Source organism: Equus asinus, chromosome 8, assembly GCF_041296235.1.
Source record: "Equus asinus isolate D_3611 breed Donkey chromosome 8, EquAss-T2T_v2, whole genome shotgun sequence".
NCBI lineage: Eukaryota > Metazoa > Chordata > Mammalia > Perissodactyla > Equidae > Equus > Equus asinus.
In genome coordinates, this window is record NC_091797.1 from 62,599,607 (window position 1) to 62,613,277 (window position 13,671).

At 39.7% G+C, this 13,671-nt stretch overlaps 1 protein-coding gene across 1 annotated transcript in view; it reads left to right on the forward strand.

The window, feature by feature from the left end:
- Positions 1-13,671, forward strand: part of F13A1 (coagulation factor XIII A chain) — a 156,511-nt gene that overhangs the window by 99,914 nt on the left and 42,926 nt on the right. The window contains exons 9-10 of the mRNA XM_014842688.3: positions 11,024-11,127; positions 12,496-12,584. Coding sequence (XP_014698174.3) covers positions 11,024-11,127; positions 12,496-12,584 — 193 coding nt within the window. The remainder of the gene's footprint in view (positions 1-11,023; positions 11,128-12,495; positions 12,585-13,671) is intronic.

Below are 13,671 nucleotides of genomic sequence, written 5' to 3' on the forward strand. Positions count from 1 at the left end.
AAGAAAGGATTGAGAAGCTATTTGCCGCCTCCAAAGAATCTAGATAGTTCATGCTTATGGAGGACTTTCTTTGTGCCAGGTCCTCATCTGAGTGGGTGACATGTAGTAACTCATTTAATCCTTTTAACAACCTATTAAGGTAATGACTATTATTGTCCTCATTTACAGATGAGGAAACCAAGGCCCAATCACTGAACCATGATCACCAGCCAGGAAGTGGCAGAGCCTGAATTACAAACCCACGGGGGCTGACTCTAGAGCCCATTCTTTTTCAATAACACCTTTATTGAAATGTAATTCACACGCCAGTAATTATAAAATTGTGTGGATGGACTTAAAATGTAGAAAGATATAATCTGTTTACAATAACAGCACAAAAAGCAGGGAAAATGGAGCGAAGTTTTCATATGTTATTGAAATTAAGTTGGTGTTAATCTGAACTAGATTGTTTTAGGTTATGATGTTAATTGTAATCCCCAGGGAAACCACTAAGGAAAAAACTAAAAAATATGTAGTAAAAAGAAACAGAAAAAGAATTAAAAGGGTACACTAGAAAATACCTATTTCCATAAAATAAGGAAGTAATGGAGGAATCGAGGAAGAAAAGAGACATATACAAATAGAAAGGAAATAGCAAAATGGCAGATGCCAATCTACTTATCAGTAATTACATTAAATGTTAATGGATCAAACATTAAGATTTGTTTGATTGCCTAACATGGTCTATTCTGAAGAGTGTTCCATTTGCACTTGAGAATAATGCATATTTTTCTGTTGTCGGGTGGGGTGTTTTATAGATGTCCATTATGTCTAGTTGGTTTGTTGTGTTGTTCTAATAGTCTATTTCCTTGTGAATCTTCTACCTGCTTGTTCTATCCATTATTGAAAGTGCAGTATTGAAGTTTCCAACTTTTATTTGTTGAATTGTTTTTTGTTTGTTTTTATTGAAGAATAATTGACATATAATATTATGTTAGTTTCAGGTGTACAATATAATGATTCAATATTTGTCTATATCACAAAATGATCACGATAAGTCTAGTTAACATCCATCCCCATACATAGTTACAAAATGTGTGTGTGTGTGTGTATGAGGAGGACTTTTAAGATATACTCTCTTAGCAACTTTCAAATATGCAATATAGTATTACTAACCATAGTCATCATGTTGTATATTAAATCTGCATGACTTATTTATTTTTTAACTGGAAGTTTGTACCTTTTGGCGCCCTTCACCCATTTTGCCCACCCTCCACCCACTGCCTCTGGTTGAACTGTAAAAATTGTCTATTTCTTCCTTTAATTCTGTCAGTTTTGCCTCCGTGTATTTTGGGGCTCTGTTATTAGATACAGTATGTTAATGATTGTTATGTCTTCGTGATAGGATTATCCTTTTGTCATTATAAAATGTTCTTCATTGTTTCTAGTAACAATATTTGTCATAAAGTCTATTTTGTCTGATATAAATATAGCCTCTCCAGCTTTCTTTTGGTTGCTATTTGCATGGTATACCCTTTCCATCTTTTTACTTTGAAACTATTTGTGTCTTGAACATAAAGTGTGTCTCTTGTGTACAGCATAGAGTTGAATCATGTTTTGTTATCCATCTTGCCAATCTCTGCCTTTTGATTAGATTGTTTAGTCTATTGACATTTAGTGTAATTCCTGATTAGTAAGATTTACATTTGCCCTTCTGCTATTTCCTTTCTATATAAATTGTCTTTTTTCTTCCTCTGTTCCTCTTTTTCTTCCTTATTTTGTGTAAAATAGATATTTTCTAGTATACCATTTTAATTCTTTTTCTGTTTCTTTTTCCTGTACTTTTTTCAGTTTTTTTCTTAGTGGTTTCCCTGGGGATTACAATCAATATCATAACTTAAAACAGTCCAGTTCAGGGCTGGCCCCGTGGCCGAGTGGTTAAGTTCGCGCGCTCCGCTGCAGGCGTCCCAGTGTTTCGTTGGTTCGAATCCTGGGCGCAGACATGGCACTGCTCATCGAACCACACTGGGGCAGCGTCCCACATGCCACAACTGGAAGAACCCACAACGAGAAATATACAACTATGTACTGGGGGGCTTTGGGGAGAAAAAAGAAAAAATTTAAAAAAATCTTTAAAAAAAATTAAAAAGAAAAAAAAAACAGTCCAGTTCAGATTAATACCAACTTAATTTCAATATAAAAACTCTTTTCCATTACCTCTGCTTTTTGTGCTGTTATTGTGATATAAATTACGTCTTTCTACTTTATAAGCCCATCAACATGATTTTATAGTTAGTGCTTCATGAAGTTGTCTTTAAAATCAGAGAAGGGAAGAATTATAAACAAGTATATATTTATACTGTCTTTCCTATTTGCGTAATTACCTTTACCTTCTTTTTTCAAGTTAGTTTTGTTAGATATACAATTCTTAGTTAACAATATTTTCTTTCAGCAGTTTGAATACATCATTGCACTGGCTTTTAGCTTCCATGGTTTCTGATGAGAAGTCAGTTGTAATCCTGTGGATGAGCCCTTGTACATAATGAATCATTTTTCTCATGCTATTTTCAAGATTTTCTCTTTGTCTTCAGCTTTTGACATTTTAACCATGAGGCATTTAGGTGTACATCTCTCTGAGTTTATCTTGTTTGGAGTTATTTTAACTTCACAGATGTGTATATTAATGTCTGTCACCAAATTTGGAAAGTTTTCAGCTATTAATTCTTCAAATATTCTTTCTGTCCCCTTCTCTCTTTTCTTCCTTCAGGGAGTCTCATTATAATCATGATGGTACATTTGATAGTGTCCCACATGTCTCTGGAACTGTTCATTTTTCTTCATATTTTTTCTTCTGTTATTCAGACTGGATCATTTCAACTTACATTTTCAAATTCGCTGATTCTTTCTTCTTTCTGCCTGCTCAAATATACTTTTGAGACTCTAGTGAATTTGTGAAATTTTTATCCAGTTATTGTACTTTTCAGTTCCATAATTTCTGCTTATTTCCTTTTCATAATTTCTATCATTTCATTGATATCCTCTATTCTGTTAGACATCCCTCTCATGGTTTCCTTTAGTTCTTTAAACATGTTTATAATAGCTGATTTAAAATCTTGGTCTAGTAAGCCCAATATCTTGGTTTCCTCAGTGACAGTTTCTCTTAACTTCTTTTTTTTCTGTTTAGGGGGGCCATACTTTTTGTGTTTTGTAATTTTTGTTAAAAACTGGACATTTTAAATAATATATTGTAGTAACTCTGTAAATCAGATTTCCAGCTCGCAGAGTCTGTTGTTGATGTTTGTTGTTGTTGTGACTGCTGTTTATTTGTTTAGTGACTTTCCTGGACTAATTCTGTAAAGTCTGTATTCTTTATCATGTGTGGCCACTGAAGTCTCTGCTGGGTTAGCTTGGTGGTCAACTAACAATTGGACAGAGATTCCCTTAAATACCTTGAACCAACAGGTCACTAGCCTTACCAAGGAGTTCTGTGTGTGTGTTGGGGTTATGTCTTCAATGCTCCAGCAGGAAGTTTACAGTTCTGCTGTAGCCTCCACTTCCTGCTTGCACAGAGACTCAAGGTCAGCCAGAAGTAAGAGATTAGTACCTTCTTGGGGCCTTCCTAGACATGCTTACAGCCCTGCACATGTGCATGGCCCTCTAAACTCTCAGGAGTATGTCAGAGTTATTCAAATCCCCCTATGGACATCTCAGGCTCTAGGCTTTACTTTTAAGATTTTTGATGCAACATTTTATTATCCTCAACTGGTCTCACCCATTCAGGCAGCTGATGTTAAACAGTTGCTTCTAATTTTTTTTGAAAAACATCCTATGAATAGGGCTATTTGCACAGACTGAGCTCTGAATCAGATCAAATAAAAATAAGCTCTGAGAGTGGAGCTTTTCCAGAGCTGCCAGACAGGTTAAATAGTGATAATTCTTTGGAGATGGGGCTTTTTCAGTTTTTGTTTAAAGATTCGAACCTGAGCTCTGAGCTAACATCTGTTGCCAATCTTTCTTTTTTTCTTTTCTTCTCCTTCTTCTCCCCAAAGCCCCCAAGTACATAGTTGCAGGTCCTTCTGGTTGTGCTATGTGGGACACTACTTCAGCATGGCCTGATGAGTGGTGCCATGTTTGCACCCAGGATCCAAACCGGTGAAACCCTGGGCCACTGAAGCAGAACAGGTGAACTTAACCACTCGGCAATGGGGCCAGCCCCTGAGATGGGAGGCTTTTAGGGAATTCAAAGACATTTTATCCTCTTCATTGGTTGCTAGGCTGCAAGTTTTTATAGCTATCATAGTTGTGAGGCTGTTGGCTTTCAAGACTACTGTGGAGCTATGGAGTGGGGTGTGGGAATAAGGCAAATTAAAATGCCACGAAGCTCCCCATTCTTACTGACATGCATTTGTTTTTATTAAATAAGTCCTCCTAGGATTGTCATAAGTCCTTGGTTCATTTCCAGAGTTCTGGAATTTTCTGGCTTTGGTCACATTTGCTAGTATCCTCATTGTTTATATGGAGGAGCAGGATTTTGGAGGTCCTTATTCTGCCATTCTGGAAGTGTTTCCCCAGAGCACATTCTTAACCACTATACAAGTGGTTCCAAATTTGGGGTCTACCACACCTCTTGAGGGCTTTACATTTTGTAGGAATATTTTGGTATCTAGTATTATCTTCCTGACACATATCTGTTGAAACACATATTATTTTGTGTATATCCTTTTCTTTCTCCATTTCTTCTCTAAATTATAGGGCCTTATATTGATCTTTTAGAAATTATGTGTGTAGAAAGCTATCTATGGATTTCATTTCAGTATAATAAAGGGGTGTTACAAAATATTTGTTTTAAAACTAGGAAGTGGCATTGTTTTTCGAAGGTTGAAAATCACTGCACTAGACTCTCCTCCTGTTCTCATCACACACCCACCCTAGTCCTGAGGCTAGAATATCTCCAAAGAGGCGTGCAGTCCCTCTTCTACTTCAGTCCCACCTGAGAGTGAACAAGAGGGCGTTCAGGAGGTAAAATTCAGAGGTCATTACAAATACCTCTCAGGCAGTTAGAGTGGAAGAGAAAGAAGGAGCCATCTGATAAGCCACACAGAAAACAGTAAGGTATTTTTCATAAGAAAAATTTCATGTTTTGATTAATCATAAATTCTACTTAAAAGAGTCATCATATATACATTCAAAGCTTCCAGTTTTCAAATAATTAGAAGCTAATAAAGTATCCACCACCTAAGCTACACTGAGTATAATTTCATATCTTTTGATGATTAATAACACCTCTGGAAAAACTTCATATAAATAAGAGCTATCAAACTTAGAACATGATTCTCATATACAGCTTTATAATGCAAAATAGTACTTTGGTACCTACTGAGACTGTTGGTTGTATTTTCTAACAAATCCCTTCAATAAGCATGGATGAACTTGGCCAGAATTTATTATAGAAAGTTTTTATACATTAGAGTTAGCCAAACAAGTATTTTCAAAATCCAATCTTTTCTTCATTTGCAAGCAGGATATCAGTTCCTAATTTGCTATTCCAGAGAGAGTGGTAAAGGGGGATGGCGTCTTATTTTCAAAATGAATCCAGCAGAGAGGACCCAGCAGAGTTACAGAGGGCCTTTTGCTATGTAGTAAGGGGAAATACAGCTCTTGTGGGTGGTGGCATCTACTTCCCAAGCATTTGGGGAGTTGTTTGCCTATGTGTTTGTTTTGTTTTTGCCAAATTTAGGTTCATTCTCTCATTTTCTGGGGCTGCAATGAAAAAATAAAACAGGTAATCAAAACAGGGGAGGCTATCAAAAGATCACTCCTTAATTTTCTAAAAATCCTTGTTAATAAAGCTGCTGTAAAATTCTCTGAATAAATATTCAAGAAATCAGTACCCGGGAGCTTAAGAAGAGAGTGGAAAGGCTGTATTCTCAAGACTAAGGAAAGACACACTCCCAGAAAATGCTGTAAATAGAAACAAACTTGTTAAGTACTATTGCACTGTGTATGTAATTGAATACTTCTGGGCTGGCATTTATCCAGAATGCTAACCAGCATTTAGAACGAGCATCTTTTCTGATTGATTGCAGCTTCCAATTGGTTCATGTCTGTATCTGAGCAGTTATTAATTACTTTGATTATCACTCCTACTATAAATACACCTCATAGTTTTATTTGGGGAGTTACAGCACATCCGCAAGCCCACCCTTCATCTTCAACCCCCTCGATTGGGGTCTCTTGTGCTCCAGCAGATTGTGCTTAAGCTGTGACCTCTCATAGAGCATCGTAAGACCCCTACCCTGCACAGAATAAGCGAAAACAAACACCTTCATTGCTTCTCTTTTTTCTTGGTGAGCAATTGGTTCCTCCAGGGAGGACTGACCTGGTTTCCCCCTGATTGGACCTCTGGCCTTTGACCGACATGACCACAGAGAGACTCTAAATACCCTTCCTGGTTTCAGTGCTTCAACAGCCCTGAACAATGAACAGCTGCATTCCGAAACAGTGTGGTGCTCCCAGCTCCCAGCTCCATAGGCGATTCCTCCAGCATGCCTCCATTCCTCTGAATAATTCCTTATTCTCATCTTACTTCATTATCTTTCTGAACTCACAAGTTTTTTTCTCAGTCCAAGCTTTCATTTCCACTTTGGAATGTCTTGTTAGACAAGCCTCAGAGTCCACCAACTTGTGCCCGCTTCTTTCCAACAGCTCCACCCCACCTCATCCCTGCCGCCACTGGAAGGGCCAGAGTTTAACAATTCCAGGGGGTGCTGTCATTTTCGTCACCAACATCATTGTCCTTATCAGGAATCTATCAGCCGAGCCAGAGAGGCGTGGCCGCACCCATGTGCTACAAACACACTAGCAATTCGCAAGATGGACAAATGCCTTCCTCCCACCCCCTGCCATTCTCAAAATAAGAGAATTCAAACACTTGGTTTACGTTTGAAGTCGGTCCAAAACATCTCCTCCAGGGCTTTCTCTCCATCTTATTTGTGCTCTCCTGCGAGCTCTAACGAGGCTGCAGAAACCAAGGTACAAGCCCTTCATCTCCTTCTTTTAGGCTCTCTTTTTCTCTGAAACCTTTCTGGACAGATTGTAAATGGGATGACCTGTGGAGTGTTTGAGCAATTAGCCAAGTTGAAGGCAGTAAAGGACTCCTTGCCTAAACTATCCACTTTCTTTACTTTGAACATACAGCACACAGAGCCGCGAAGTCCATCGTGGCATCAGCCATATTCTCTGTCCTCTTCTCCTGCATCCCGTGGGCTCTTGCAACTCTGGATGTGACCTTAGCCCGCTGTTTTCTTAAGCATTCTTTAATATGTCTCTTTGCATATTGTATTCATTTTTTAAGCTGCATAGCAAATTACCAAAAACTTAGCATCTTAAAACAATACAAATGTATTATCAAAGAGTTTCTGTGAGTCAGGAGTTTGGGCTCAGGTTAACTGGGCCCTCTGCTCAGGGTCTCAGATGATGGCAATCAAAGTGTTAGCTGGACTGTCGTCCCACCTGATGCTCAGGGCTCGCTTCCAAGCTCATTGAGGTTCTTCGAAGAATTCACTGCCTTGCAGCTATAGAACTGATGAAAGGCCCCCACCTTCTTCAAGGCCAGCGGGAGAATGTCTCTGTTGCTTTGAATCTGTGGCTTGCTCTGTCCCTGACCTCAGACGAGACCCAGATTTAAAGGGTTCACCTGATTAGCTCAGGCCCACTCTGATAATCTCCCTTTTAATTAACCCAAACTCACAGATTAATTACCTTAATTACAACTACAAAATCCTCTTTGCCATGTAAAGTAACATAATCACAAGAGTGAGATTTCATCCTATTCATAGATTTCACCCACATTCAAAAGGAGGGAATTATACAAGGGTGAAGGTCATTTAAAATTCTGCCTTCTACACATATGTACATACCCAATGAACACATACAGTGTACGTGGTGTTCCATAGTGTGACTTCAAAAAAATCAATATGCCATAGATATCTTTCCTGCCTCCTAAATATAGATCTGCATTTTTATGGGTGAATAGAATTCTATTTTGTATATTTCAAAATAATTGATCACGTATTGGACAGTCGGCTGTTTCCAATTTTTCCTTCTTACAAATTATGCAAGGATGAGCATTCTTATGTGCTGTCTTTGCATTTGTGTGATTATTTCCTCTGTACAAATTCCAGGGAAAGGGGTTTACTGAATCAAAGGATAAACTAAACCAATGCGGTGATGTCCCGTCAAGGGCCCCCAGCCGTGCAGGGCGCTTTTTCCTAGTGAGGCTCTGCCTTGGGCGAAGAGTCTCTGGGTCCTTCGTACTAATACTGCTGAATTATTAGCATCCTTGAAAGGAGTCCTAGAAATCGCCAGCTGTCACTGCAGGAAACACACAGGAAGTAACATAAAGCAAAGATGTGTTCTTCACTTGGCATCTCCATCATTATACCCCCATGAAAACTATTTCCAACGTGATTAAATAACTCTCAATGAAATGGGGGCTTTATTTTAATTTCTACACTGCTTCTTTAGAAAGAAACAACAAGGGGACTCATAACTTCGGAGTTTTATAGTTCTTCTAACTTTAAAGGGACATTGTACATTTTGATGGTATAGTGGGAAGTCAGGTTTCAAATGAAGATTCTCAGAAAATATAAAACCATGAATCTTAAAAACAAACAAACAAACAAAGGTTTAATGACACCTGCCTTGTTAGGAGATGTCCTTGCCTTTCAACCAACAAATACTTTATGAGCTCTTCCTTAGAGCCAGCTCTAGTGGCTGGGAATGTGATGGTGAGCAAGGCAGAGCCCCAAAAGTGAAGCCACACACTCTAAAAATGCCTGATGGACCCACAAGACGAAAACAGAAAGACTGTTACAGACCTATATAAAGACGCTTTAAAATAAGAAATAATCTTTCAGGAAACATCTATACTTCCCAACATGGAGAGTAGGTAAATGGAATTCAGAAATGTCTGTAAATATTAGCCCCTTTCATGAGCCCCTCCCGCAGTACAAACCTTCTCTTCCTCCTTCACTCAGTCTTAGTAAATGGAACCATCATACAGCCCAGGAAAGTCTTCCCCAACTCATCCTCTTCTTTCACATGATGGCTCCTCTTCCTCTCCACACGGAGGGAGAGTAACAACTCAGGCTCCCATCTTGCCTCCCCACCCATCTTCCACAAATACAGATTTGCACATTTAACTTGCTCAAAGATAAAGCCTAAATATTTAACTCGGGATGAAAAGATCTCACAATGTCATCCTCCCCTATAGCATAGCTCAGTGGTTAAGAGAATGGGGCCCTGGAGTTTTATCGCTAACTAGCTGTGTGACCTCAGGCAAGATTGTTAACTTCTCCATGCTTCAATTTCCTCCCTTGTAAACTGGGGATAATAATAATAGCACCTTTCTCATAAGGTGGGAACATCAGCTGTGATAATATACCTAAGGTTTTAGAACAGTGCCTGGCACATAGTACGCACTATGTGTGTTTGTCAGTTTTGTGATGTACTGCCCACCCTCACCTGCCATCCCTCTTTTTCTCCCACGTACACAAATATGAAAGCATGCTACCATCCAGCCACAGTGAATAGTGTGCAGTTCCCCAAACACACCATGCTGGCTATGCCAGGCCTCCTCAACTTCGTCCTGACTCCTTTTGGTGACCTGCTAAGCTCCAATGTATTTTTCAGGACTCAGTTCAGGTGTCGCTTCCACTGTGAAGCCTTCCCTCATGTCCTGAGTTTCCCCACTGAGACTCCATTGCATCCCAAATGGATTTCCACTGTAGCATGCACCACTTCAATTAATTATTTTTAAAAATCTCAGAGTTACCATTTTTGAGCATTTAACACATGCCAGGCCCTGTTCTAAATGCTTTATGTGTATGACCTTGTTTAAGCCTCACAGCAACCCTGCGAAGTGTTTTAACGATTGGTTTACCTGTTTGTCGTTCCTCCTGGATTGTGAGGCTCTTTATGAGCAGAAATCTGTGTCTTGATCATTGTCGGGTCTCTAGCACCTAGTATGGGGTCTGGTGCATAACGGGTACATAGTTAAATTAACACCTCTGAATTGAACCAATCAAAAACAAGCTAAATTCAGAGAGAGATGGGAACATGCACAAATTACTGACATTGAAGGACATTGAGGGAAAGGACGGATGGTGGCTGGATCTAAAATTCATCAGTGCTATGAACAAAGACTGCTGTAACTACCTCAGCCCACCATTAAATTGTTATTACTGTATGAATATTTTCTATAGTGCAGACGGGTTAATGTGCTCTCATTTGTTTCTGTACTGTCGTATAATTTCGGGTCTTTCCAAGGACATAATAATGCAATTCACGATGACATTTTATTCCATGCTCTTGCCTCAAGGGTCACATGCAAAGTTCTAAAAAGTTTTGCATGATCCTTGGCTCATGGGTTGCCCACCTTTGATAAAGGGTAAAGAGACACTCGCCCTGACAACCTTTTCTTTTTGTTGAACACCAAATGGAAATTTGCCACAAATTATAGACAATTATAGTCAGAAGTTAATGTTGTAGTTTCTATGGCAATGATCTAAGCCCATAAACACAAGCATTTTATTGCTTGTTACAAAGGGATATGCTTTTTATAAATCTAATATATATAAATATAAAAGAAACGCAAAGATACATGTATTTTAGTTTCAATTAACTTTTCTCCCCACCCCTTTAGCATGTAGTAAGTTCTGTTTTATTAGGCAGCAGAAAATAGTTAAGATCAAAATTGTTGAATGCGCTGATTAGAATGTTTCTGGGTGGCCTTAAAGCTGATGACGGTGGGGAAAAAGCAATGTCCAGCCATGTGAGGGCCCCCAGGGGATGCCAATGGGAGTTGATCTACCCAGCAAACTCAAGTCTGGAGCCCTAGGATATCTCTGGGAGTCCTCAATTTAGCTTAATTCATTCCAATAATTTTGGGATAGCATATCCACGGGATTTTGAGCCACTTTTTAATTTCTTGGATCATGAATATGATGGAAAGGTTAATCTCTTTGGGGCCCTGTTTTCTAAGGAACTACCACTGCTGGAATGAAGCCTGGATGACAAGGCCTGATCTTCCCGTTGGATTCGGAGGTTGGCAGGTGGTGGACAGCACCCCCCAGGAAAACAGTGATGGTAAAACTGCTTCCTCCCCCGGGGAAATTGTTTCACTGCCCGTATTTGTTTTGCTTTTGTGGTCGCATTTGATGTGGGAAACACTCCCAGGGGGAACCAACATCGGAAGGGTGCTTTCTGGGGACACGTATAGAATTACCTACCTGCCGATCAGGTTTCATTTCATCTCAATCGTCAGCTTTACCCTGATTATTTTATAACTTTTAGAAAAAGAGCATAAAACTTAGCATATATAATTCATCTACTCTTGCTTTGAAAAGCAGTTTTGAAGACAAGAGAAAAAAATATCTGTGTAAGCACTTTTGCTAGCCTATAAAACATAATTCAGTTCTCCCTTATACACAGTGATAAGAGACAAGGCAATACAGAAAATAAAAAACTCGAAAAATAATTACAGATCATCCTTTAAATTGTTGTTTTCCCAGAACCTTATTTCTTTTTATGTTGTGTGATTGCTTTCAAAACTTGAGTATGTGAGTATTCGTCGTCTCACTTGCAAACGATGCTGAGCGGTGAGTGGCAGCTGTGACTTCCCCCAGATTTTTACAAAATCGCATCACAAGCCTCCATTTCTCTTTAATATGATGATGAAAATCAGTGGCGTAGGGCCATTTTTGTTTATTCCCTCAGGCGTTGATATGAGGTATTGATGTGTGTATATACACACATATATAAACATTCATTACATATGCATAAAAGGATCTTAGTGTAATATTGGATTTTAAAGGAGAAAGATAACACTTTCTGTGTTCCGGATAATATATGTAATGAGGAGACTTCATAATTGACTGAAGGCAGTCAATCTCTTCTTAACTGGAGAAAGCTGGTTAAAATTTAAAGAACTTTGTAAAGGTGAACATGAGCCTAATGGCTTCCCAAATGCATGTTGGGCTTCGGGTCGATGCGTGTGGGTAATGTCCAAATGCTCCAGTTGAACTTGGCATGCGTCCTTAATGTCCAAAAGCAAAAGTCAAGACAAACAAAAAACAACATAACCACTGAGGACACACTGCCATTTCCAACATTCCAGACCCCCGTTGTAAAAGGATAAATGCCACGTTAGCCAGCAGCTTGGCACACACACCTGAGCATGTGTTTGTAGGAGGAAGAATAGATGCAGGAATGGTGATGCCCTGTATTTATTTCACGGTTCCAAATTTTGGTTTGAGGAGGCGTTTCCAACAAACCCTTTTAATTACACACATTGGTGATCTGCCTTCTCTGGTCGTGGAAAGCATTTAGGCCAAATCAGTGATAAAGCTGAGGAACATGCGTTTCTGCAGAGCCACCTCAGTGCTGTGACCTGTCCTGTATCCGGACAGAATTGAAGAAAACAAACTCATGCTCTCCTTCCTCTGTGTGATGCAGGGATGTATCGGTGTGGCCCGGCCTCCATTCAAGCCCTTAAGCATGGTCACATTTGCTTCCAGTTTGATGCACCCTTTGTTTTTGCAGAGGTGAGTGGGAAGCTGGGGGAAGGTGCTGCTTTCCTCCCCAACCTCTTACACGTTAAAGAATAAGGTCCTGGGTTCTTCTAAATTTCCTGGGTACATGGTGATGCTTTGTGTTTGCGAAGTTAGCCAGACATCATTCCAGGCTCCAGGCTCTTAATCCTAAATGCGGTTCTAACTTAGCATTCTTACCTTGGTGTTTTGAGATTTTTTTCCCCTCAAAAGTAATTGCTTTACTAACTTTAGCTTAGTTCTCTGCACCCGTGAAGTAGGTATCAACTGCTCTAAGAAATTAAGTGACTAAATGAGTTACTCAATTAAAAATTGGTGGACACGGTCCTTGAATTGAAATTTGAGTGTGCTACTTCACTGCGAGGCTAGCCCAGCAATCATGTAAAACAAAATCGAAACCGTGGTCTCAGTCCATGCAATCCATTTCTTGCCATTCCAGGTCCTCCTCCTACCGAGGAGGGAGCACAGAGCTGCTGGAACAGGGAGGGGAGAGGAAGAGAGCTGGAAGGCAGCACACTTAAAGAGCTGATGGGAACACTCTGGTACAGGATCTGAAATTCTAGAAGAACTGGACAGGGGCTGGAACCAGAGGAGGCCATTAAAGGACACTCCAAGGAGAGCTCTGAAAAGCAGGGAGGCTGCTGGGGATACGGGGGCTGGTAGAGAGATATGTGAGAGGCTGAGAGATGGGATTTACCCTAGTGTAGTTTCACCAGTAAACACACTGAAATAATATCTATCATGTACTGAGTTCTTCCTATATAATCACTTTGCCTACCATTTGATGCTGTTAGCTACCCTTTAAAGTGGGTATTATAATTCTTCCCATTTTATAGAAAAGAAAGTTGAGGCAAAGAGTGGTTAAACAACTTTTCCGCAACTACAAGGCTAATAAATACTAGTGCTAATATTTAAAGCCAGGCAGGCACCTGAGCTCATGCTCATAACCACCACACTCCATCACTACACTAGAATGAGGAAATGTCCATTACTAAAGTGCATCAGGCACTGTGCTGGGGGGAATTCAGAAGCCTATGTCCTTTGAGAAACTCGATTCTTGATGGCAGGCGGCAATACATAA